The following is a 24,876-nucleotide window of genomic DNA, read 5'->3' on the forward strand; positions in this document are numbered from 1 at the left end:
TGGACACTTTGGCTTCTGTGAGACTTTTATTTCATGGGTGAAAACTATCTTGGAATCAACTTCGTGTTTTTCCAGCTAGATGAAACAAAATCTTGAAAGGAGCCGTTGTAACGCCCCACTTGAGGTACGTATTGGTTGATTCTTCTTTCGCTCTTATTTGAGTTGGTTTTTGGTAATATTGTTTGATTGAGTGTTGTGTTGAATGCTTGCCCTGAAATTGGTTGAAAATAGAAGAAGTTTAGTATTTCAGTCTTCGCCGGGGCGAAGAAGAATCTTCGCCGCGGCGAAGAGGTGTTGAAGCCACGGGGAAGCTGCTGGACAGTTTCGCCGCGGCGACAGGCCGATTAAAATGTTTGTTAAGTTTTAGATATTTTNGCTAAGCATATCCTCAAGAATTTCCTCACATTCTCTTGTGTCTTTCAAATACCCATGCTGAACACCTTCGCTAATCATCTCATCCCACTTCTTGTCATCCATGTAGAAGTATTCATCCTTCACCATCTTCTTCATAACATATTCCTCTGCATCATACAAATGTTCAATCTCCTCATCAGTCTTATACAACTCCTCAAAATCCGACTCAACCTCTTGCTCCTTGACATCGTCCAGTGGCTTCATCCGCAGTTCTTCTACCAACTCATCATCAGTCTCCTCATGCTTCCCTGTCAACTTCCTCCGCAAGATTGCTTCAAGAATATCTGGCAACGCTTCTTCATCGCCTTTAAAATACTTCTCTATCCGCATTTTCAGCTCTGACATCAAACAACAAACGATTAAATCACATATAATTTAAATCCCAGAAATCCGGTACAACATTTTTTTCAATCTAAGCTTCGAATTTTTCCAAAATACATTTCAGCAATACAAAATAAACCAAACCCAGAAACTTTTAATAAATCCTAGCTGAGAATTCTACCAGAATAAATTTCAGATTCAATTAAAAAAAAAAAAAAAATCAGACACAGAAAACTTGCTTTCACTTTCCTCCATTTTCCCACCAACCAAACACATTCAAAACACAAATATAAACTTTTTTACCTTTATTACCCACATCCTGAACATCGAGAGACACGTCCTTCTCCTGGGTTTGAGCTGCCAATGTGGATTCAGCAGCAGGGGCAGGGAGGTCTTGGTCATTAGAGGAGTCGTTTGAGTCGGACGAGTAGAGTCTGAGCGGAGACCGAGTCGAAGCAGCGAGTGGAATGAGTGATGGATTAGGGTTTGGATTGTGCAGAAGGTTTCGCGTAAGCAGAGAAACATTTTTTAGCAGAGTTCGTCTCATTTTTGATTGTTAGGGTTTTAGATCAGGGGTTTGTGAATTTTATCACAAGCTTAAGGGCCTGTTGGCTGGTCACCTATAACTGATTCTGAGATTTGCCTCCATATTAAGGGGAAAAAAAAAAGTTATTATGTTAATTAATGATTTTTTTTTTTTTTAAATCTATAAATTCTAAATAAATCTCTGTACTTTTAAATTGTTAATTTTAAATACACAAGTAGATTTAGGTTTTAAATATATTCCCAATATTATTTGATGAGAATATTCAATTTTTTCCCCTATTTTTATTTATTAAGCAAAATTATTGTGATTACCATTACATTTTACCTTGGTTAATGGTTATGCCCAATTTCCAATTTGTTACGGCTAAATACACTTGAATTTACCACTTTAATAAATAAATAATGATTTATTTAGCATAAATAAATCTTGAAATTCTTTAACATGATAAATTCCAAGAAAGCCTTGGTAGATCAATAGTACTAGTCCATAGTTAATTAGGTCATTTTGTCTGAGTCAGTTTGCACGTACCTCAATTAATCCCTCAAGACCTTGGAATTGTCAATTGGCGACCAAACAAAAGCTCAGATGACCATCCCTATTAATGTATAGGGAGGACTCGAACATAAGAGCTCATGAAGCATCATTTTGCTCTTTTACCATCAGGTCATCTAGTGGTGGTTAATTTTAAGTCCTTATCATCAACATTTTCTTTATATTTTAATTACCACAATTATATATATATATACATATAGGACAGACGATGTGTCAAAAGAGAAATCTTCTTTGGCTGATTTGAACTTTCACGGCGGAGGATGTGCTGCTGGTTGTGGCGCTGGCTGCTGTGCATGATAATAACTTGCAGCTCTTGATCATCATGGTAGAATTAATTTTAAGGTTTTTAGTTTTTGAAATGAAATCAATTTAGAGAGATAGTAAAATGACGCTTAGTGTATGCATTTTGTTTCCGCGAAGAAACCCAAAGCATTTTTTCAGAAGCCACCAGATCACAAAAGGTCTGCTTGGGAGTTTCAGGGTAGCGGTTTTGAGGGTAAACCATCGTAGCGGTTTTGAGGGTAAATCATTATAGTGATTTTGAGGGGTTTTTAGTAACGGTTTTTAAAACACCCAACCTGTGCTTGGGAGTTTATTTTCCAATGGTTCTGACAGTTTTTAAAAATGTAAAGCGCACTCACTCTAACGGCGTACCTTTTGCATGATGGGTCAGCGAGGAAATGGGAACAGCGGCTTAAGCCATTAGGTGTAGGCGCTTTCCAGAGGTGGAATCTTATAGTTCTTCCTATTTGACCCTAAACCGATCGATCTAGCCATGAGCAGGTTGAAGAGAGCTCTAACAGGCCTTGGAGGACCGAACCCACGTATGTGGCAAAATATGGGGATGACTTGTGGCTAGGGGTGAAAGGCCAACCAAGATCGGATATAGCTGGTTTTCCCCATAAAGTTAAAACACTTTTTTGCTGAATTAACTTTGATAAATACAAATAATGCCTACATTATTTGTTTTTATTTTCTTTCTTTCCCATCAAACAAGAGGCTCTCTCTCATTACGTGTTTGTTGAAGTTTAAAATGTATTTTGATGAAATATATAAGAATCTGTATCTGCACAATTGATGGTTTGCCCCAGAACAGTATGAACTTGATAACGTTTAGGCTCAACTTTAAAACATTTGCTTAATTCAATTTTCACACAACAGCTTTTATTAACTTTATAATTAATTCAATTCCTACATCAAAAGTAAAACATGTGAGCCATAAATAATTACACTTCATCCCAATATGGCCCCGGGTTTGCGATCAGCCAGAGGTGCAGCTTCAAACCCAAAATCACTATAAAACATATATTTGCTTTCCTACACTTCACAGTCCCACAGACTCTTCCACTTTAACTATTTAACAGACCCTATTAAAATCCAGTATTAACAAGCATTTTAACACCTAGAGTTAAGAATATATGAAATTATAAATCCAATACAGGTTCTGCAGTATTAGACAAAGAATCATTTCATACTTACCAGTCCTTCAAGTGCAAACAATAAAAAACGCGTTCCCCTACAAGCATTTCTACAAACATTCCAACACAAAATCCATCCAAATAACATGGAAATAAACAAAGAATAGCTCAACGTTGTTTCATAACAGCAAATCCTTATTTACTCATAAATCCATTACCAAATGAGCATTTTGCACTAGATAAAAACAAAATTAATTAGGATGTGCATCAACTAAATCAAAAAACCACTTTTAAGTTTCTTCAAGCCAAACAGTCAAAAAAACCTGCCGTTTCTTCTTTGCTCCAATATTAAACTGCTCTTTAGTTTTGCACAACTTGGTACCCAAGTTGAGGAATGTTATACACGTGCTTGATTCCTCGAGTATTAGCGCATTGTTTTTATCAGTACTGTCATATTTTTGTGTATGGCATCTTGGCACTATTCCAAGTCATCTTATTTTGTATAAAAACAATATATCAAGTTCTTAGCTTCTGGAATTCTTTTCTTCACTTCATTATTTTTCTCTTCTTTACTTTTACCTTTTTAGTTCCAATTAGGTTGATACAAGATGCCACAGAAAGATAACCCTCCCTATCTTTGACACCGCCCATCGATGAGCAATTCCTTCTTGTTCTGATTTTGACGTCGTCCAAATTCCTTCTTCGTTGATATCCAGTAACATTGTAGTTGGTATTATTAAAAAATATATATATATATAACCTTGACAACCTCACTTCTTGTCCTACCAAAAAGAGGCATGTACCATCAAAATATACAAAAGATCTATACCAACTTGGTAACTTTTCAAGCCCTTGCTCTGTTCACACATACATAATGAAAATCCTTTTTGAATAATAATATCATCACAGAATCTTTTAGCGCAAAGAACGAATTATGAAGCTCCCACTGTTAACGAAAAAAATGAAAGTTCTCTGTGGTTAATCAACCAACAAACAAGCCGGTTAGCTGCATCAGCATATGATATTATATTGATGCCACCATACACTACAGGAAGATGTTTTGCCCCTAAATTTGCAGAACAAAACTGCTGCAAATTAATATCCAGAAATTGGAATCCTCAACCTGGAAGTTTATTTCTCCATGTGGTTGCTATTCAAAATTTCATGCACTCACAGAGTTAGATCCTTGATCTCATTGTCTTGGCATGCAACCTCTCCATGAATGCTGGATTTGCTCTGAGTCTATCCTTCACATAAGAAGTTTCGGCATCCTCCACCATCTTGTTTCTTTCCCGGCTTCCTCAATCAGGGAAAAGAGAGTCCTAAGGCAATCTTTTCGGTTTTCTTCTCGGTGTTCAAACCTGCAAAAGATAATGTTCTATAGTTATCTTCAACTGCACAGAATACAATATGCCATTAAAGTCTAACTGGGAAGTATTACTATTGGTAAAGCTTCAGTCTGGCAAAGCATACGATTGTTTTTTTTTTTTTTTTTTTTTTTTTTTTTAGCAAAACAAGACTACGGATGATTCAGTCAAGGTAAAGAGGAATGTACAGTGATATTTTACATTTCCCCAAGCACTTAGAAAAATAGGTTGATTGTAGTCTCATACTTGCAAATCAGGCAGAAATTTCATGATAAATATGCCAATTTTCTTACGGTGAGGGCTCATGGGAATAGAATATCAGAAAATTTCAGCAATAGAGCAAAGTTATTTTTCTAAAAATCTGTCAAGGCCAACACTTGCGTGTAAAACTTTCTGGATAAAAAATGTGATAATATTAGTAAGTTTGTTGGCTTTACCTCTCACTGGTGATGGTAACTCATCTTTCCCTGGATGATACCTTTTCCCAACTAGTTCTCTAAGCCTACGGAATTGATGTTTTGAAAGCCCGAGCTCTTTCACAGTAACAGACATTTTTACTTTCCTGTTTTTGGGATGCCAAGCATCACCACCAGGAAGAAGACAACCCTGTTTGCCATCAAGGATTGTCCCTCTCCTGGTGGGTCATCAATGTCCTTTTCATCATGCCGCACTGCAGATAAATCAACCTGTGGAAGACCCTCTGCTTAACCTTTTTCATGTATCCAGAGACTATCTCATCCTCAAACTTCTTAAACGCTCGTATGCTTGTTCAGGTTCAAGCTCCCTCTTTCACACATACCCAGCTCATGAACTTCTCCTCAACACTTTTCTTGATATCATCTGAAAGAATTAGAATTTGAGAAAAATCCAGACAATGCAAATACAAAATGAATTATGCAACTACCATGTCATAAATACTTAAAAAGTTAGACAAAATTATTTACAAAAAATAAGCAAATGCTTTCATTTCACTCACGAAATTAGACTTGGAAATGTTCCACCGGAAATAGTCTAATGGGATATGACAAATAAATAAACCATAGTGGAAAACAGTACAGGAAAAGCATGATATGGAGAAGGGAAAACCTGTTACTAGAAACACCCAAAGTTACAAGGGAGTGGAAGAGGGATTCAACCAGCCATTATTTTCACATCACATATATGACTGCATGTACATGGACATCCATCATGTTGACAGCAGACAGGTTAACAATCATATCGGATCTACAACTCATTATGTCATTTTTCTGAATTCACATTCTGGTCGCTCAATGAACTATTGTTATAAAAAGGTGTGGAATATCAAAACACGCCATAGATTTCTTGACTCAGGATCCTCTGATAACAACATGACGCTCCACTTATCTCATCCTTAAAACACTAGATTACCAAATTTTTCCTCGTCCTACAGTCTAAGTTACCTTCTTGCCTCAAAATTTAACTACTTAAGCTTTTCCTAGCAACACCGGTCAAGGCTACCCCCCTGACTCATAATTATTTCTTTTTTCAACACCTCAGATTCTTAGGTGACCCAAGGACCATAATAACCATTAATGTAAAAATTGCAAAACTGCAAGATCCAGGCAATATTGTGACTAATTGAAAGGCCTTCACAGATTCCATCATATATACGCATGAAAGGTCCTAACAATATCATTAACTAGTCCTTTTGACTTTACTAGCCATCTCAGGAAGCTTATTGTTTTCCCAGATATCTTTCAAAGCATATTGGCATAATTGCATACAGAATTTGCTTCGCAACACAACTCCACTCTGAATATCACAACGTTCTCAGAAACATTTCAAAGCAAACATGAACATAAGAAAATTGATGAAATTTTATAATTCTAACCCATCAAATACAGCTAGTAAACAAAATCTAGTTTCGAATCTACTTCCAAGCATGGTCTACGAAGAGAGCAATAAATAAATACCTTTTTTCAAGAACCACATAATATGAGATGATATCCCAATAAGAAAGTTACAGAAAAAAGTCCCTGGCAGTTTGTCCCAGCTAGCATATCCTCAAGAATTTCCTCACATTCTCTTGTGTCTTTCAAATACCCATGCTGAACACCTTCGCTAATCATCTCATCCCACTTCTGTCATCCATGTAGAAGTATTCACCTTCACCATTTCTTCATAACATATCCTGCATCATACAAATGTTCAATCTCCTCATCAGTCTTATACAACTCCTCAAAATCCGACTCAACCTCTTGCTCCTTGACATCGTCCAGTGGCTTCATCCGCAGTTCTTCTACAACTCATCATCAGTCTCCTCATGCTTCCCTGTCAACTTCCCCGCAAGATTGCTTCAAGAATACTGGCAACGCTTCTTCATCGCCTTTAAAATACTTCTCTATCCGCATTTTCCTCTGACATCAAACAACAAACGATTAAATCACATATAATTAAATCCCAGAAATCCGTACAACATTTTTTTCAATCTAAGCTTCAATTTTTCCAAAATACATTTCAGCAATACAAAATAAACCAACCCAGAAACCTTTTAATAAATCCTAGCTGAGAATTCTACCAGAATAAATTTCAGATTCAATTAAAAAAAAAAAAAAATCAGACACAGAAACTTGCTTTCACTTTCCTCCATTTCCCCACAACCAAACACATTCAAAACACAATATAAACTTTTTTACCTTTATTACCCACATCCTGAACATCGAGAGACACGTCCTTCTCCTGGGTTTGAGCTGCCAATTTTGAGATGAAATCAATTTAGAGAGACAGTAGAATGACGCTTAGTGTATGCTTTTTGTTTCCATGAAGAAACATATATTCCATAATTTACATTTAATAAATCATGCATGGAAATGAAGTTCAATATCATTTCTCTGTTTAAAATACAAATATTTACAATAATGAAGGGCAAGCCCTTTCTATGGAAGAAACCCAAAGCGTTTTTTCAGAAGTCACCAGATCACTAAGATATAAACTAATCTTACATTTTATTCATCTTATAGTAAATGTATCCTGTCAAGTTTATGCTATATATGTTTGTTTTTTACCAAAAAAAAATAAAATTACTAGAAGCCATTCATAGGAAGTGCATTTACTTAATAAATGCAGTTTCAGCACTCCGATGCAAAGTGCTTTCAAAAGTCACACACACATACTACATTACTAAACAAATTCACAACAGAAAGGTTTCTTAAAGGAAAATAACTTTCTACAAAAGCAGTCCAAAGCGCTTTTAAAAGTCACAATATAAAATAAACTCATTCAAACATCAAATGCCGAACAAACTAGATTGTAAAACCGGGCTGAGTAAATGAATAAATCAGAAATTAATATATGGCTGATATGGTTAATTAGTAAAGGAGAGCAACATTTTTCAAAATAACCCACAATTGGGTAGTCTAGCTAATTAGGGTGAATTAAGGATAGTGTGGATATCCGAACTGTCTTAGATTCAATTCATCATTTGAACGTCTGCGATTTAAGTGGGAGGCCGTAAAAGTATGTTGTTGTGTTAATCTCCCCTGAGAATTAATCGAGGTGCACGTAAATTGGTTTTGATATTTTTGTTAAAAAAAAAAAAAAAAAATTTGAAATGTCGATTTTGTAACAACTCACGTGAGTGATGACTAATGAATAATGTCGTTACATGAGTTAATATAGTGCTAATAAGAATTTTAGTATTAAATATTTTTACTTAAGTTATATATTAATAATGACACCGAAAGGTAAAAGTCTAAAAGATTGGCATTATTAATATATAATAATGCAACTAATTAAGAAGGTAAAAAGATTAGCAATTAAGTATTCAATAATGCAATCTAGAAGGTAAAAGGGAGGAAGATTTGTATCCCTATCTCGATCATCCTTGTGACAATGCACTTAAATCGAGTTAAATGCGTTTAGGCATTAACTTTTAAATAAAACCCTATTCAAGCTTTGTGAATTTCAACTAACGGTAAGTCAACTCTTCTAAATTTTGAAGAATCTAATAATATTCATATATATGTATTTTTTTTTTTTTTTTTATCTATGCTTTTGTTATAGTAATTTTTCTTAATTATCAGTCACAAACACTCATAATTAATTAACAATAATACTATACTTACAAAGAGTATAGTTTTATTCCTTAATTAATGAACCTTTATAGTTTAAAATTTCAGTGGTTCTAAATGGCTTATACTGAATTTAATTTCCGTATCTCTCAAGGTGCAGGTTGAAAATAACCCCTAAATATCAAGGTTTAGTTTCTAAATGAAATAATAGCAATATAGAGTCAAGATGGCCGAGTTGGTCTAAGGCGCCAGTTTCAGGTACTGGTCCGAAAGGGCATGGGTTCGAATCCCATTCTTGACATAAAACTTTTGCAGTTTTTTTTTTCTACTGTGAAAATTTGATTTAATCAAAACTACAAAGTTTTCATTTCAGAGAACAATTTACCACTGATTCTTCCTCTCTCTTTTGATCACATAACTTTTAAAGAACTAATGATAATGTAATAATTGATGGATATTTATCACTCATGCAATTACAATTACAAAGATGTCTTCTGTTCATACCATTGCAAAATTTAAAGTAAGTGCTACAATAGAATAGTTTACTGAAATATTATAGCCTGACTGAAGAAAATAAGGAATTATATAACGCGAAACTGCCACAAAATTGATGAGATTGTAACTTCAACTACTGGTAAAACTCAACAAGAAGCTTGCCTTAAACATTGCAACTTTTTAGGTCTATTCATCATCCTATCCTATTTCCTTTGAGCATCCAATCAGTTGACACAATTACTATGTGATTTATATGGCAAACTCTCAGAATCAATATCTGAAAATGATGAATATGTTGCATAAATCTTATCTGATCCACAACAAGCCCTGTGAGTTAAACGCTTCGCAACTCGCCATACAACCATGCATGGTAGCCTGATGCAACACCAGCAGAGAGAAAGGGGGCAACAAAGGCACAACATACAAGCACTACAAGCAAACTCTACAATTTTCCCATAGCATTTGCAATTTCTTCTCTCTGCAGAAGAACAAGAAGAATTAGTTCTTTGCTTCATATGCTTATCTGGGTATTTTTCCTTTACTTGATCTTGAAGAAGAAGCCTGCTTTCCATTTTTGCTACTGTAATGGCACTATTAACAGTCTTTTAAATGGTTGGTGATGATGTATCTGAGGCTGTAAATAATCCCATTCTGGAGAAACTTAGGAGGGTTTCTTTTGTCAACTTTATGAACCTGCAGTTTCTTCTTTCCTCCAATATTAAACTTGCTCTTTACTTTTGCACAACTTGGTACCTAAGTTGAGGAATGTTATACACGTGCTTGATTCCTCGAGTATTAGCGCATTGTTTGTTATCAGTACTGTCATATTTTTGTGTATGGCATCTTGGCACTATTCCAAGTCATCTTATTTTGTATAAAACAAATATATCAAGATTCTTAGCTTGCTGGAATTCTTTTCTTCACTTCTTTATTTTTCTCTTCTTTACTTTTACCTTTTTAGTTTCCAATTAGGTTGATACAGAATGCCACAGAAAGATAACCCTCCCTATCTTTGACACCGCCCATCGATGAGCAAGATTCCTTCTTGATCTGATTTTGACGTCGTCCAAAATTCCTTCTTCATTTGATATCCCGGTAACAATTTGTAGTTGGTAATTATTAAAAAAAATATATATATATATATAACCTTGACAACCTCACTTCTTAGTCCTTACCTTCAAAAAGAGGCAATGTACCATCAAAATATACAAAAGATCTATAGCAACTTGGTAACTTTTCAAGCCCTTGCTCTGTTCACACATACATAATGAAAATCCTTTTTGAATAATAATATACATCACAGAATCTTTTAGCGTAAAGAACGAATTATGAAGCTCCACACTGTTAACGAAAAAAATGAAAGTATCTCTGTGGTTAATCAACCACAAGAACATAAGCCGGTTAGCTGCATCAGCATATGATAATTTATATTGATGCCACCATACACTACAGGAAAGATGTTTTGCCCCTAAATTTGCAAGAACAGAAACTGCTGCAAATTAATATCCAGAAATTGGAAGTCCTCAACCTGGAAGTTTATTTCTCCATGTGGTTGCTATTCAAAATTTCATGCACTCACAGAGTTAGATCCTTGTGATCTCATTGTCTTGGCATGCAACCTCTCCATGAATGCTGGATTTGCTCTGAGTCTATCCTTCACATAAGAAGTTCGAGCATCCTCCACCATCTTGTTTGCTTTCCCGGCTTCCTCAATCAGGGAAAAGAGAGTCCTAAGGCAATCTTTTCGGTTTTCTTCTCGGTGTTCAAACCTGCAAAAGAATAATGTTCTATAGTTATCTTCAACTGCACAGAATACAAATAGTGCCATTAAAGTCTAACTGGGAAGTATTACTATTGGTAAAGCTTCAGTCTGGCAAAGCATACTGATCGTTTTTTTTCTTTTTTTTTTTTTTTTTTTTTTTTTTTTTTTTAGCAAAACAAGAGTACGGATATTCAGTCAAGGTAAAGAAGCATGTACAGTGATATTTTACATTTCCCCAAGCACTTAGAAAAATGGGTTGATTATAGTCTCATACTTGCAAATCAGGCAGAAATTTCATGATAAATATGCCAATTTTCTTACGGTGAGGGCTCATGGGAATAGAATATCAGAAAATTTCTGCAATAGGAGCAAAGTTATTTTTCTCAAAAATCTGTCAAGGACCAACACTTGCAGTGTAAAACTTTCTGGATAAAAAATGTGATAATATTAGTAAGTTGTTGGCTTTACCTCTCACTGGTGATGGTAAGCTCATCTTTCCCTGGATGATACCTTTTCCCAACTAGTTCTCTAAGCCTACGGAATTGATGTTTTGAAAGCCCGAGCTCTTTCACAGTAACAGACATTTTTACTTTCCTGTTTTTGGGATGCCAAGCATCACCACCAGGAAGAAAGACAACCCGTGTTTGCCATCTAAGGATTGGTCCCTCTCCTGGTGGGTCATCAATGTCCTTCTTCATGTCCGGCACTGCAGATAAATCAACCTGTGGAAGACCCTCTGCTTCAACCTTTTTCATGTATCCAGAGACTATCTCATCCTCAAACTTCTTAAACAGCTCGTATGCTTGTTCAGGTTCAAGCTCCCCTCTTTCACACATATCACCCAGCTCATTGAACTTCTCCTCAACACTTTTCTTGATATCATCTGGGGAAATAATTAGAATTTGAGAAAAATCCAGACAATGCAAATACAAAATGAATTATGCAACTACCATGTCATAAATACTTAAAAAGTTAGCAAAAATATATTTACAAAAAATAAGCAAATGCTTTCATTTCACTCACGAAATTAGACTTGGAAATCGTGTCCACCGGAAATAGTTTAATGGGATATGACAAATAAATAAACCATAGTGGAAAACAGTACAGGAAAAGCATGATATGGAGAAGAGGGAAAACCTGTTACTAGAAACACCCAAAGTTACAAGGGAGGATGGAAGAGGGATTTCAAACCAGCCATTATTTTCACATACACATATATGACTGCATGTACAATGGACATCCATCATGTTGACAGCAGACAGGTTAACAATCATATTAGACATCTACAACTCATTATGTCAATTTCTTCAGAATTCACATTCTGGTCGCCTCAATGAACTATTGTTATTAAAAAGGTGTGGAATATCACAACACGCCATAGATTTCTTGACTCAGGATCCTCTGATAACAACATGACTGCTCCACTTATCTCATCCTTAAAACACTAGATTATACCAATTTTTTCCTCGTCCAATACAGTCTAAGTTACCTTCTTGCCTCATAATATTTAACTACTTAAACTTTTCCTAGCAACACCGGTCAAGGCTACCCCCCTGACTCATAATTTATTTCTTTTTTTCAACACCTCAGATTCTTAGGTGACCCAAGGACCATAATAACCATTAATGTAAAAATTGCAAAACTGCAAGATCCAGGCAATATTTGTGACTAATTGAAAGGCCTTCACAGATTCCATCATATATTACAGCATGAAAGGTCCTAAGCAATATCATTAACTAGTCCTTTTGACTTTACTAGCCATCTCAGGAAGCTTATATTGTTTTCCCAGATATCTTTCAAAAAGCATATTGGCATAATTGCATACAGAATTTGCTTGCGCAACACAACATCCACTCTGAAATATCAAAAACGTTCTCAGAAACATTTCAAAGCAAACATGAACATAAGAAAATTGATGAAATTTTATAATTCTAATCCATCAAATACAGCTAGTAAAACAAAATCTAGTTTCGAATCTACTTCCAAGCATGGTCTACGAAGAGAGCAATAAAATAAATACCTTGTTTCAAGAACCACATAATATGAGATGATAATCCCAATAAGAAAGTTACAGAAAAAAGTACCTGGCAGGAGTTTGTCCCAGCTAAGCATATCCTCAAGAATTTCCTCACATTCTCTTGTGTCTTTCAAATACCCATGCTGAACAGCTTCGCTAATCATCTCATCCCACTTCTTTTTATCCATGTTGAAGTATTCATCCTTCACCATCTTCTTCATAACATAATCCTTTGCATCATACAAATGATCAATCTCCTCATCAGTCTTATACAACTCCTCAAAATCCGACTCTATCTCTTGGTCCTTGACATCGTCCAGTGGCTTCATCCGCAGTTCTTCCATCAACTCATCATCAGTCTCCTCATGCTTCCCTGTCAACTTCCTCTGCAAGATTGCTTCAAGAATAGCTGGCAACGCTTCTTCATCGCCTTTAAAATACTTCTCTATCCGCATTTTCAGCTCTGATATCAAACAACAAACGATTAAATCACATATAATTTAAATCCCAGAAATTCAGTACAACATTTTTTTCAATCTAAGCTTCGAATTTTTCCAAAATACATTTCAGCAATACAAAAAAAATCAAACCCAGAAACCTTTAATAAATCCTAGCTGAGAATTCTACCAGAATAAATTTCAGATTCAATAAAAAAAAAAAAAAAAATAAGACACAGAAAACTTGCTTTCACTTTCCTCCATTTCCCACCAACCAAACACATTCAAAACACAAATATAAACTTTTTTACCTTTGTTACCCACATCCTGAAAATCGAGAGACACGTCCTTCTCCTGGGTTTGAGCTGCCAACGTGGATTCAGCAGCAGGGGCAGGGAGGTTTTGGTCATTAGAGGAGTCGTTTGAGTCGGACGAGCAGAGTCTGAGTGGAGACCGAGTGGAAGCAGCGAGTGGAATGATTGATGGATTAGGGTTTGGATTATGCAGAAGGTTACGCGTAAGGAGAGAAACATTTTTTAGCAGAGTTCGTCTCATTTTTGCTTGTTAGGGTTTTAGATCAGGGGTTTGTGAATTTTATCACAAGCTTAAGGGCCTGTTTGGCTGGTCACCTATAGGCTATACCTGATTCTGAGATTTGCCTCCATATTTATTACGTATTCTTAAGGGGAAAAAAAAAAAAGAGCTTATTATGTTAATTTTTTTTTTTTTTTTTAAATCTATAAATTCTAAATAAATCTCTGCACTTTTAAATTGTTAATTTTAAATACACAAGTAGATTTAGGTTTTAAATATATTCCCAATATTATTTGATGAGAAAATTCAATTTTCCCCTTTTTTATTTATTAAGCAAAATTATTGTGATTACCATTACATTTTACCTTGGTTAATGGTTATGCCCAATTTCCGATTTGTTACGGCTTAAATACACTTGAATTTACCACTTTAATAAATAAATAATGATTTATTTAGCATAAATAAATCTAGAAATCCTTTTAATATGAAAAATTCCAAAGCAAGTCTTGGTAGATCAATAGTACTAGTCTAGACCTTGGAATTGTCAATTGTCGACCAAATAAAAGCTCAGATGACCATCCCTATTAGTGTATGGGGGACTCGAACACAAGAGCTCATGAAGCTTCCTTTTGCTCTTTTACCATCAAGACATCTAGTGATAGTTAATTCTAAGTCCTTATCCTCAACATTTTCTTTATATTTTAATTACCACAATCAATACAATTATATATATATGTGTGTGTGTAATGCTACGTCAAGCATTGTCACGATAGCTCCACCACACCCCAGATGCAAAAGAAGAAGAAGAAGATATATGAGTAATGTTACACAAAGCACTGTCACAACAGCTCTACTACACTAAAGAAGAAGAAGAAGAAGAAATAATGTTACGCCAAGCATTGTCATGATAGCTCCACCACATCGAAGAAGAAGATAATATATGAGTAATGCTACACAAAGTCTGTCACAGCAACTCCATGCACCAACGCCAAGCAGTGTCATGGTAGCTCCACCACACCAAAGAAGAAGAAATGCTTTCTTTGGAGAGAATAATAGATCAGTACAGATGTCTAGTGTTTCAAAGCTCGATATATGCCTTACCAGGGTTTATACAAAGAGAAGAAAGAAATGAACTCCATTTTTCATATCCTCAAATCCATTACAACTTCACCGACTGCCACCACCACCGTCTCCTCTGCATTGCTCTCCACTGCATTAATAGAAAACTCAAATCATTATTCGTTCCTCTACATTTCTAGAAAATGTATATATGTTGTTTTCGTTTCAATTAAGGACTCAACTAAGGTTTTTTGTGTTTTCATTCAATATTTGTTTCATTTTTCTATAATATTTGTTTATATATTAATTGCTTTCTTCTCTCAATCGAAGTTGAAGAACAAAAGCTTTAGTTGGCAATAACCAAGAGAGAGAAACAAATCGTTTGAAACACTGAATCAATGAATTGAATGCATTGAATAAGGGTAGGATATTGGTGAAATAATTAAACAAACGCTTCGGAACCCGGGCCAAAGCAAGTTCAAAAGCAAAAAACCTCTCTCTAAGACGCTAACTTGTCTTCGTCAAACTTAAGTTCTTCTCCAATCGATCTAGTCGTCAGCCCCGTAGGTGCATCCGGCGTTGTCGCTCTCCAACTGTCAGCTCTCTATCGTCCTTTCGTCATTTTTCTTTTTGGCAAACTTCTTCTTCTTCTCCAATCGCTCCAGTCGTCAGTCCTTCGTCGTGCATCTAGCATTGTCGAGCTCTAATTGTCAGCCTTTTGTCATTTTTTTTTTTTTTGGGTAATGAGTTAATCTGTTTTCTTCATATGAATCTTTTTGTTTAAATCTTTATTTCTAGTCATATAGTCTTGATTCGCTTGATTTTGCCAAATTTTTTGTTCTAATCTAGGCCATTAAATCCTAGGGTTTATTCTTCATTTGTGATGTTTGAAGTTTGAGTGTTGGCTGATGGTGCTGAAGCTTGCGTTTTTTTTTTTTTTTTGGTTTGGTTTTTGCTGGTTACTTTGTATTTGTATGCTTCTACTACTTGCGGTTGGTGCTGCTAGGCTGCATGTTTTTGGATTTGGTGCTGGCCCCTTCTCTTGCTGGTTGGGTTAGTCGGGTTCTTGGGTTGGATTTTTATGCTTCTACTGCTGTTTGGTTTTTTCTTAAACATTCTTTTGTGGGTTTATGTCTAATGTGACATTTAATACGCTGACTTGTTTCTATAATTCAGCAATGGATACTTTCTTTGGCTCGAGCAATACTGACATCTTCTTTAATGTGATCACCAGGTTGCAAACAAAATGTTTGCTTAAAGTAAAGTGTGTTTGCAAAGGATGGTATCATCTTCTATCTAACCGTGTTTTCATCAAGTGTCAGTTACAACAGCAAGAACCAATATTTGGATTCTTCTTCCAACAGAGGTTCAAGTGGTCCTCAGATGATAGGGATATTATTAATCATATCCCTGTTGATTCTAAAGCTGGATTGCAGTGGAGAATATTTAGTTTTCTCCTTGAAAATATTCCATCTATGTGTGCAATCCCTTGAACAAAGAATGGATCGGGATGGATTGGACCAAAGCTGATAAAGAAACCAATGTTGCTCTAGTTTTTTATCTGTGTCTAGAACCTATAAGTCGTACAGCTAATTTTAAATTGGTTCAAGTGCAACATTGTGAGGCTAGACCTAAGGATTTTTACTCATTTGATATATACTCTTCATATACTAATGATTAGAGAACATTAAAAGAGATTTGTCAATGCAATAATAGATTATACAAGAACAAAGGCACTCTTATTGGAGGGATCTTACATTGGTCGACTGATGGTGATGAAATCCTCACCTTCAATGTTGAAAATGAGCTTTCTTGGTTGATTTCAGTTCCAATTTCTACTGCAACACTAAGTAGCGTCTGTCGGGTATGTATTGGAGAATCTGATGGTAAGCTACATTATGTCATGGTCTCCAAATATGGATTTCAAGTTTGGTGATTGGAGAATTATTTTGAATACTAATTGATGCTTAAACACTCAAAAAGTCTTGATGAAATGGAAGAAGAACATCCAAAATTCCTGTGCAACTTACAGGTGAGGGTGACAAAGATTCTTGGTGATGAATTATCTCCATGGATGGATCCCTTGGCCTTCAAAGATGGGTACTTATTGATGATGGTGTGTACCAGCATCTACCTCTATAATGTCGACACAAATGAGATGAAGAGAGTCTGTAGAGTAAATGAGTTAAGTTCTGGTTCGTATTTCAATCCTATCGTTCTTCCATATTCTTTGAGTTTGGCTCCTTTAAGTTGGGGTTAGCGGATAGCAGAGGTGAGTTTTTGCTTCTCTAGTCTTTATCCTTTTTACTCTTTTGTATAGAACATATCAGTCTACGACAACAAGCTATGTGCCTTTGTTTCTCTACTGTATTCTGATTTGTCACAACTTTTTTATGTGGGTTTGTCTCAGGTAATTTTTGGTGTTGTGGTTTTTTTCCTCTGTGGCTCTGATTAAATCAATAGTCTCGTCTATTCTCTGTGATAGTATGCTGTGCGCCTTCATTTCTCTACTATATGTATTCTGATTTATCACAAGTTTTTTGTGTGAGTTTGTCTCAGGTACTTTTTGGTTGTGGGTTTTGTCCTCTGTGGCTCTGATTAAATCAATGGTGTTATATCAACTGTTTCCTTTAAAAACAAAATTGTCATTCTTTTTAACTACTTTTCCCGCTAATGTAGGGATGTATGATGGACGCACGACCACCACCAGCCAACCATGTCTTCAAAATGATGACCAACACCACCACACCTTTCAAAAGGCTACCTTTTATTTTTTGTTTTGCGTGCTACTGATTTCTTATTATCTTTTTACTTTCTGTCTGTGATTTGATTGTAATTATCTAGGGACTGTAGCAGGCAGCAATTATTGGATTGCCTGGGCAACTGATGAGAAGCACAAAGTTAGCAGAGAGCAGTTGCTAGGAGTATTTGTCTTCTTGTTAGGTAGGAGCTCTATCTTCATATTGGGAAGGGCAGTTTTGTTAGCAACTATTGCAATGAAGACTGCTCAGTGTTTCTTCCAGGACATGATTACTTCTGTTTTCAAAGCGCCATTTCATTCTTTGACTCCACACCTTCAAGCTTGATCTTCAATAGGGTCAGTTTTGTTGTTTTTGCTCTCTACATTGGTTGTGTATATGTCAAGAATTAATCCTCATTTTTTTTCTTTTCTATCATTGTAGTCTTAAGCATTACCAAAGATACTTCTGCAGATGTTTAATAATCAAAAGGCATTACGTTTGCTGCTGAAATACCTAAATTTCCATTTCTAGCCATGTGATTGCATCAGATTTCACACACTCTTATCTCCACTGTTAAAATCACATTTGCATCAGATTTCAAACACTTAGTTCTGGTCCTTCTCTGTAAATGCAAGCTGGTTAATAGTATTCCTCTTCATTCTCTTTTAAAATCTAGCTTTGCTTATATCAGTGGCATTGGATAGGGATGGGCTGGAGTTATATGGTTATACAACTTGATATTCTACATTCCGTTAAACATCATTAAGCTCACAGTTTCGTAGGCCTTGAGCGGAGAGGCCTAGAATCTCTTATTTGATAGAAAGGTCAATGTAGTGTTTCATACTTATCTAGATTTGATCATTCATCTTATCAAGGATTAAGCATAAGTTTAAAAATGCTTTTCATGCTTTTCCTATCTGATTTTGTGTTTCAACAGACTGAATTACTTCTAAGAAAGATTGCGGGAAGGAATATGTGCTTCTTGGCTATGGTTAGTCTCTTTTCTCTCTATTTAATATCAGCCCAATTAATGGTGTAAAGGAAATTGCAGATTGGAGTAATTATGGAATATTTATGCTAATAAATGGTTGGAAGAAGCCTGCTGTTTTGGTGTAATAGTACTTTGACTAACCTACTTTTTTCAGGTTATTTTTTAAAGGTGTTTTTGTAGATGCTATCGTCTGTGCAGTGTGTCTCCTTGATGTCTACAGAGTGTTTGGCGATTGTGTGGCTTGTTGCTGTTGCTTTTGCAGTTTGGACTGTGTGACATTTGGGTCATGTTGGTTATCAGGAACTGCTATTAACTTTCTCCAAATATTGTTGCGCATAACCAACATGACCACAAATGTCATACAGTTTGTCTTGCAAAATGAAAATAGCTCATCCGAATGATTGGTATAGATGGTTATCTCTTAGTGAGAAAACAAAAAGGAAGCGATGGTTATCAATTAAGGTTGGAGTAATTATGGAATATTTATTCTAATAAATGGTTGGAAATTCTGAACACTATCAACATTTATAGGCTATTCTTCAAATTTTGTTTTTCCTATCCATTTTAAGCATTACCAAGGATACTTCTACAAATGTTTAATAATCAAAAGGTATTACGTCTGCTGCTGAAATACCTAAATTTTCATTTCTAGCCATGTGATTGCATTAGATTTCACACACTCTTATCTCCACCGTTAAAATCACATTTGCATCAGATTTCAAACACTTAGTTCTGGTCCTTCTCTGTAAATGCAAGCTGGTTAATGGTAATCCTCTTCAATCTCTATTAAAATCTAGCTTTGTTTATACCAATGCCATTGGATGGGGATAGGTTGGAGTTATATGGTTATACAACTTGATATTCTACATTCCACTAGACATTATCAAGTTCATAGTTCGGTAGGCCTTGAGCGAAGAGGCCTGGAATTTCCTATTTGATATAAAGGCCAGTGTAGTGTTTCATACTTGTCTAGATTTGATCATTCATCTTATAAAGGATTAAGCATAAGCTTGAAAATGTTTTTCATACTTTTCATATCTGATTTTGTGTTTCAATAGATTGCTTTTACTTTTAAGAAAGATTACGGGAAGGAAGATAAGAGCATTTCAGTGGCTTCTTTCTCAGAGAAGTCTTCAAGGTTTAAGGGCTGGAGTTATATGGTTATACAACTTGATATTCTACATTCCACTGGACATTATCAACTTCACAGTTCGGTAGGCCTTGACCAAAGAGGCCTGGAATCTCCTATTTGATATAAAGGCTAGTGTAGTGTTTCATACTTGTCTAGATTTGATCATTCATCTTATAAAGGATTAAGCATAAGCTTGAAAATGCTTTTCATACTTTTCATATCTGAGTTTGTGTTTCAACATACTGCTTTTACTTTTAAGAAAGATTACGGGAAGGAAGATAAGAGCAGTTCAGTAGGTTCTTTCTCAGAGAAGTCTTCAAGGTTTAATGGCTGCAGAGGAGTTCAATGGCAAGTGATCTCAATCCTCTTTGATTGATGAGTATGATCTGCCAAAGTTATCAAATTGATGTTTGAGTATGATCTGCCAAAGTTATCAAATTGTGTGAAGATTAAAAAGAAAATAGCAAAAACTGGATCTGATTTGAATTGATTGAATTAAATTGAAAACAATCAAAAATCCCTCTTATATACAGAGGAGAGAAAACACGAAGGAGAAGAGTAAAGTAAAAATTTTTTTTTTTTTTTTTTTTTTATTTTTTTTATTTTAAACTAACTCAAAACGACAGCATATTGGAAATTTACTGGGTGGCCCTTTATGTTTTCCCGAACTCCAATCTGCACCCTTTGTATCATATGCTTAACAAATTGATGTTCGAGTGTGATCTGCCAAAGTTATCAAAATTTTCTATCCAAGAGTCATTCGAAAGTGGCAATTGTAATTTATGCAAGGAAGTTCTCAATTCTTTAGGGTCTAAAAGGTCAGGAATGCATATCTTTAGGTGACTTCGGTTAATAATTCTTGCAATTTCTTAGTTTGTTTCTCAATTTTTTGATGCAGAAGAGGACTATGTCTTTGGGTATGAGAATTCTTATTTTTGTTGGTAAAGATCTTTATGTATAATTTATGCAATCAAAAAGCAATAAAGCTATTTGAAACAGTTGAATTTTCTCTTTGGAATTTACTAATTTGATGTTGTTTGATGCTGGTTTAATTTTGCTCTGTAACCAAGTAAACGCTCTTATCGTAGAGTTGAATAAATTGTAGAAACTCATCAATTAACGTTTTATTATTATTAAATATTTAATTGGTAATTTCATAATCACTAACTTAAAGAAAAATTTGGAACTATTAATTTCAAGTACATGCATCATTTAAAAACACCACATTAATACATCTTTGACGAATCTGTTGATTGTCAACCCTTAGAATCGTTTATATAGTTATATTCCATTAACAACTACGACATTGACACATGTTGTTCCCACATTTCAGTCGTTATGTTATCCCACACATGCACCATGTCATCAATAATATGTTGCTATGGTTGACTCGATCCCTCCCCGTTTTCTTCATTAGCTGCCCTGTTTTGGTCATGCAAATATACTTCTGCTATAGACTCTTTGAAGATTTCATCCTACATATTATGCCTTTTGATTAAATTATGAAGTACACAACATGCCATAACAATCCAAGCTTGTTTCTCCAACGGGTAATTATTCATTCCATTAAGAATCCGAAATCTTTTCTTTAGAACACCAAAGGTTCTTTCAACAACATTGCAGAGTGATGCATGTCTGTAGTTAAACAATGCCTGTGGATCAGTTCGATTACGACGACGATCATGTAGATGGCAAGGACATCTATAAGGGGCAAGGAACCCCCTTCTATTTGCATAACCCGCATCAACCAAATAGTATTTACCTGTAATCAACTCACACATGTTATTTGATATTTTAATCCGAAATAATGGAGCAAATATGCTATAATACGTAAAGAAGCTTGTTGTACCTAGTGGAGGATGCGGGAATCCAAAATTAGGATCATCAAGAACCGAATTTAAAACCTTTGAGTCATGGGCAAATCCTTCCCAACCAGTGACTACATAAGTGAACATCATCTTGAAGTCACATACGACCATAACATTCTGCGACAACATTCTTTTATGATTCCGGAAGACATCAGCCAACTCAATTGGAACTCAAGCATCAACATGTGTGTCATCAATCACCCTTATACAGTCCTGTGGACAAAAGATAACATTCAATAGTATCAATCGACTGTTAACATAAATAACACAATGAACTAAAGTATGTACAAATAATAATAATAATATAATAAAAGTACCTTAAAGAACGGGTAATATTTTGGGTTTGTCGATATTTCCTCTAGAACTTCACGGAAGTTCGGTGCCTTGATAAACTCTGTCTGCAACCCACATATAGCATTGCAAACTTTGCCCATATATCTAGAGATTGTCTCACCTGAATGTTGGAAATCAGTCATAATGGTACTGTATGCCTTGTTTTTTGCAACGGTTATAAAAAATATTATAACCTGTTCTTCAATACTCATCCTTTTGGAGTCTGGCAAGTTCCTTTTTTGTGCCAAAATATGAAATAAGTAATTAAAACATTGATTATCCATGCGGCACGTCGCAAATATTATGTTAGGATGGCCATTAAGTACTTCCAACATTTTATTGTGACCAGTTAATATGGATGTATGTCGTAATAGTCGTCTATGTGTTCCGAACTCTATTTCCAATACAGCTAATGTGGATAATGCAACTGCAACATCTACCAAAATTTCCATTTCTTCATCATCATCATTTTGGTTACAAGCTGTATGCCTAGATGACGCCATCTAAACCTGTACATTTGTAAAACATTGATCATCAATTCATACGGTTGTGGTACTTATGAAAATATAACATTCAATATTTAATTGTACTCCTATCCTCCAACTTATATGAAACATGCTCTAACATTAAAATAATACCACATTGTATAAGTACATACAATAGCAAACATAAATTACATCAAAACTAAATTAAGATGCTGCAAAAAATAAACAACCGTATAAAGGATCAGTGCCCACTAGTTAGTACAAAATTGTGGGACTACACGTACGACAAATAGACTTGATTTTTATACAAGTATAAGCCTAATCAATTCGAAAACTTAGTATAAACCCAATTTAACCTATGCTCATGTGGCATTCGTACGAGTGCCTCCTTAAAACCTAGATTTTCATACAAGTAATCTACAACTTTGATGTAAATATCTGTATGAACTTGCATAGACGTCAAAATGTCCACATAGTTGGACAAAGAAAATGGATCAGATTGACGACTGGTGTTCTCTCCAACCCCCCTATCTTCACTACGATTTCCAACCCGAGATCCCTTACTCCTATTGACAAGTACGTCTGTCAATTTGTCAATCACACCCACAAGTTCTTCTCTCAAGTTGGATGTCCTTCCTCCTCCTAGGTCTTCCATGACCAGAGATGTTTGATCATTTTTCGCCCGTTGTTCAATCCGGATTAGGTTTGAACTCACTCTTGTCATTGTTAATTGGTCCATGGTCAGATGATGTGTACACGAGATCCATTGGTTGGGACGTTGATGTGTATGCGAATCTTCCAGTGGCACCTCGCTTTTCAAAAATGTCCTCATATAACTCCTTATTTGGAAGTCCCTTACAGAAGAATTGCACTGCCTGTTTGTTATGCTGGTAATGAAAATACAAGTACATTAATATGTGTTTGTTAAGGAAAAGGCACAAAACATACGATATCATAGATTAATATGAATTTAAAATATGAAAAGTTACCTTGACATATTCTTTCCAAACCTCTATGGTACATGTTGGGGCTTGGGTATGATTATCCCAATCGAAACCGGTGTGTTGAATAAGTTTGCGCCAAGCATTATAGGTACTTTTCAACTAGTGGAACTTAGAAGCTAACTGTCCTACATCAAGCTTCTTCCCAACCAACAACTCTAAATTAGCCAACATATTCTAGTAATCCATCGTTTTAATTGTAGTACCATGGGCATTTTTCACACGCTCAGACAACAGAATTAGAAATTGGTAGGTCATCTCATCAGACTAGCTAACGCTATTACTCATCTAACAATGGTACGGTGGAACGACAACAAAATTGAGACATTGTAATAATAAAGCAAACACATCAAGACTCACATACGCAGATTAAACCCTAAACTAAACTGTAACGCCCACATGGAGGTACGTAATTTAATTTATGTTCTTATGCCTTTAGTTGATTTTTGCTAAGGTTATTTTAAGGAAAATGTGAAGAAAATGCCTTAAACTTGTATTAAGGGTAAAATGGTCTTTTCACTGAAAATTAGTTGAAATCGTGGGGAGTGAAAAGAGATAGAATTTCATGGAGAACGCAATAAAAATGAGGGCATTATGGTAATTGACTAAAGTACATAGATGAAATTTTAAAGAAAGTGCAAGGGCAAAATGGGAAACTATATATAATTTTTATGTTATATCAAATTGAAGAGTGAAACCCTAGCCACTCTTACCCGTATGCACGCCACTTTCACCTCCATATTCTCTCAAATTCTTCAATTCTTCTTCAAAGGAAATTCAAAGGTTTTAGGTGTTTTTAAGTGGATTTTCAATCTTAAGCTTCTATAGGTAAGATCCTTGCACTAAGAAGTGAATTTTAGTTTTTAAAGTGTTGATTTTGATGGTTTTTGCTCATAGGATTTAAGAGGAAGAGAGTTTGATCAAAGAAGATTCTTAAAGGGTTGAATTTGCTCATATCAAAGGTAAGTAAATCCTACCCTAAGTGTGATTTAAGTTATGTTGTGTAGAGAATTTTCTTTGTGCATATATATATGTTATATTTGGAATTGTTGATGGATTTGGTGTTGAATAATAATTAGAATCTATCCATGAGAAGTTGGGTTGGTGTATGTGATACTTGATGACTGTTTGGTTGAGATTTGGAAGAGTTGAAGTGAAAATTTTGAAGTGTGTATTTTGGGCAGATTTGGAGTTAATTATGCAGGAGTTTATTCCAAGTTTTTGGTGGCCTAAAATAGAGATAGAAGTGTAGCCAAATTAGTGTTGATTTGTGCACATGAATTGTTTGATGAAATGTCAAGGAGAAGTGCATGTATGCGTATGATTATGTGTTACCTTGGGATGTGTTTGTAGATGGTAGAGAATAACATG

At 35.2% G+C, this 24,876-nt stretch overlaps 2 protein-coding genes, 1 non-coding gene and 1 pseudogene across 3 annotated transcripts; 1 reads left to right on the forward strand and 3 right to left on the reverse strand.

The window, feature by feature from the left end:
• Positions 1 to 363: 363 nt before the first annotated feature.
• Positions 364 to 1,371, reverse strand: LOC116109999. The gene is made up of 2 exons (XM_031396252.1): positions 1,039 to 1,371; positions 364 to 752 (listed from the first exon to the last, which is right to left on the reverse strand). The coding sequence occupies exons 1-2, from the start codon at positions 1,280 to 1,282 to the stop codon at positions 364 to 366; spliced, it is 633 nt and encodes a 210-aa protein (XP_031252112.1). The 5' UTR covers positions 1,283 to 1,371.
• Positions 1,372 to 4,430: 3,059 nt separating this feature from the next.
• LOC116110000 lies at positions 4,431 to 6,991 on the reverse strand (annotated as a pseudogene).
• Positions 6,992 to 8,870: 1,879 nt separating this feature from the next.
• Positions 8,871 to 8,951, forward strand: TRNAL-CAG. The gene has a single exon. It is a non-coding gene; the product is annotated as a tRNA-Leu (tRNA).
• Positions 8,952 to 10,410: 1,459 nt separating this feature from the next.
• On the reverse strand, positions 10,411 to 13,916 carry LOC116110001. The gene is made up of 4 exons (XM_031396253.1): positions 13,673 to 13,916; positions 12,992 to 13,387; positions 11,376 to 11,790; positions 10,411 to 10,914 (listed from the first exon to the last, which is right to left on the reverse strand). Exons 1-4 carry the CDS (start codon positions 13,914 to 13,916, stop codon positions 10,713 to 10,715), a joined length of 1,257 nt encoding a protein of 418 aa, XP_031252113.1. The 3' UTR covers positions 10,411 to 10,712.
• Positions 13,917 to 24,876: the final 10,960 nt, after the last annotated feature.

Source organism: Pistacia vera, unplaced genomic scaffold (genome assembly GCF_008641045.1).
Source record: "Pistacia vera cultivar Batoury unplaced genomic scaffold, PisVer_v2 Contig592, whole genome shotgun sequence".
NCBI classification, from domain to species: Eukaryota; Viridiplantae; Streptophyta; class Magnoliopsida; order Sapindales; family Anacardiaceae; genus Pistacia; species Pistacia vera.

Excerpts from the sequence above, each read along its gene's own strand:
- LOC116110001 (XM_031396253.1), bottom strand. The coding sequence starts at position 13,916 with ATGAGACGAACTCTGCTAAAAAATGTTTCTCTCCTTACGCGTAACCTT. Across the intron at positions 13,388-13,672 it reads TCAGGATGTGGGTAACAAAG|AGCTGAAAATGCGGATAGAG; the intron begins GTAAAAAAGTTT and ends GTTTGATATCAG. Across the intron at positions 10,915-11,375 it reads CTTACCATCACCAGTGAGAG|GTTTGAACACCGAGAAGAAA; the intron begins GTAAAGCCAACA and ends ATTCTTTTGCAG.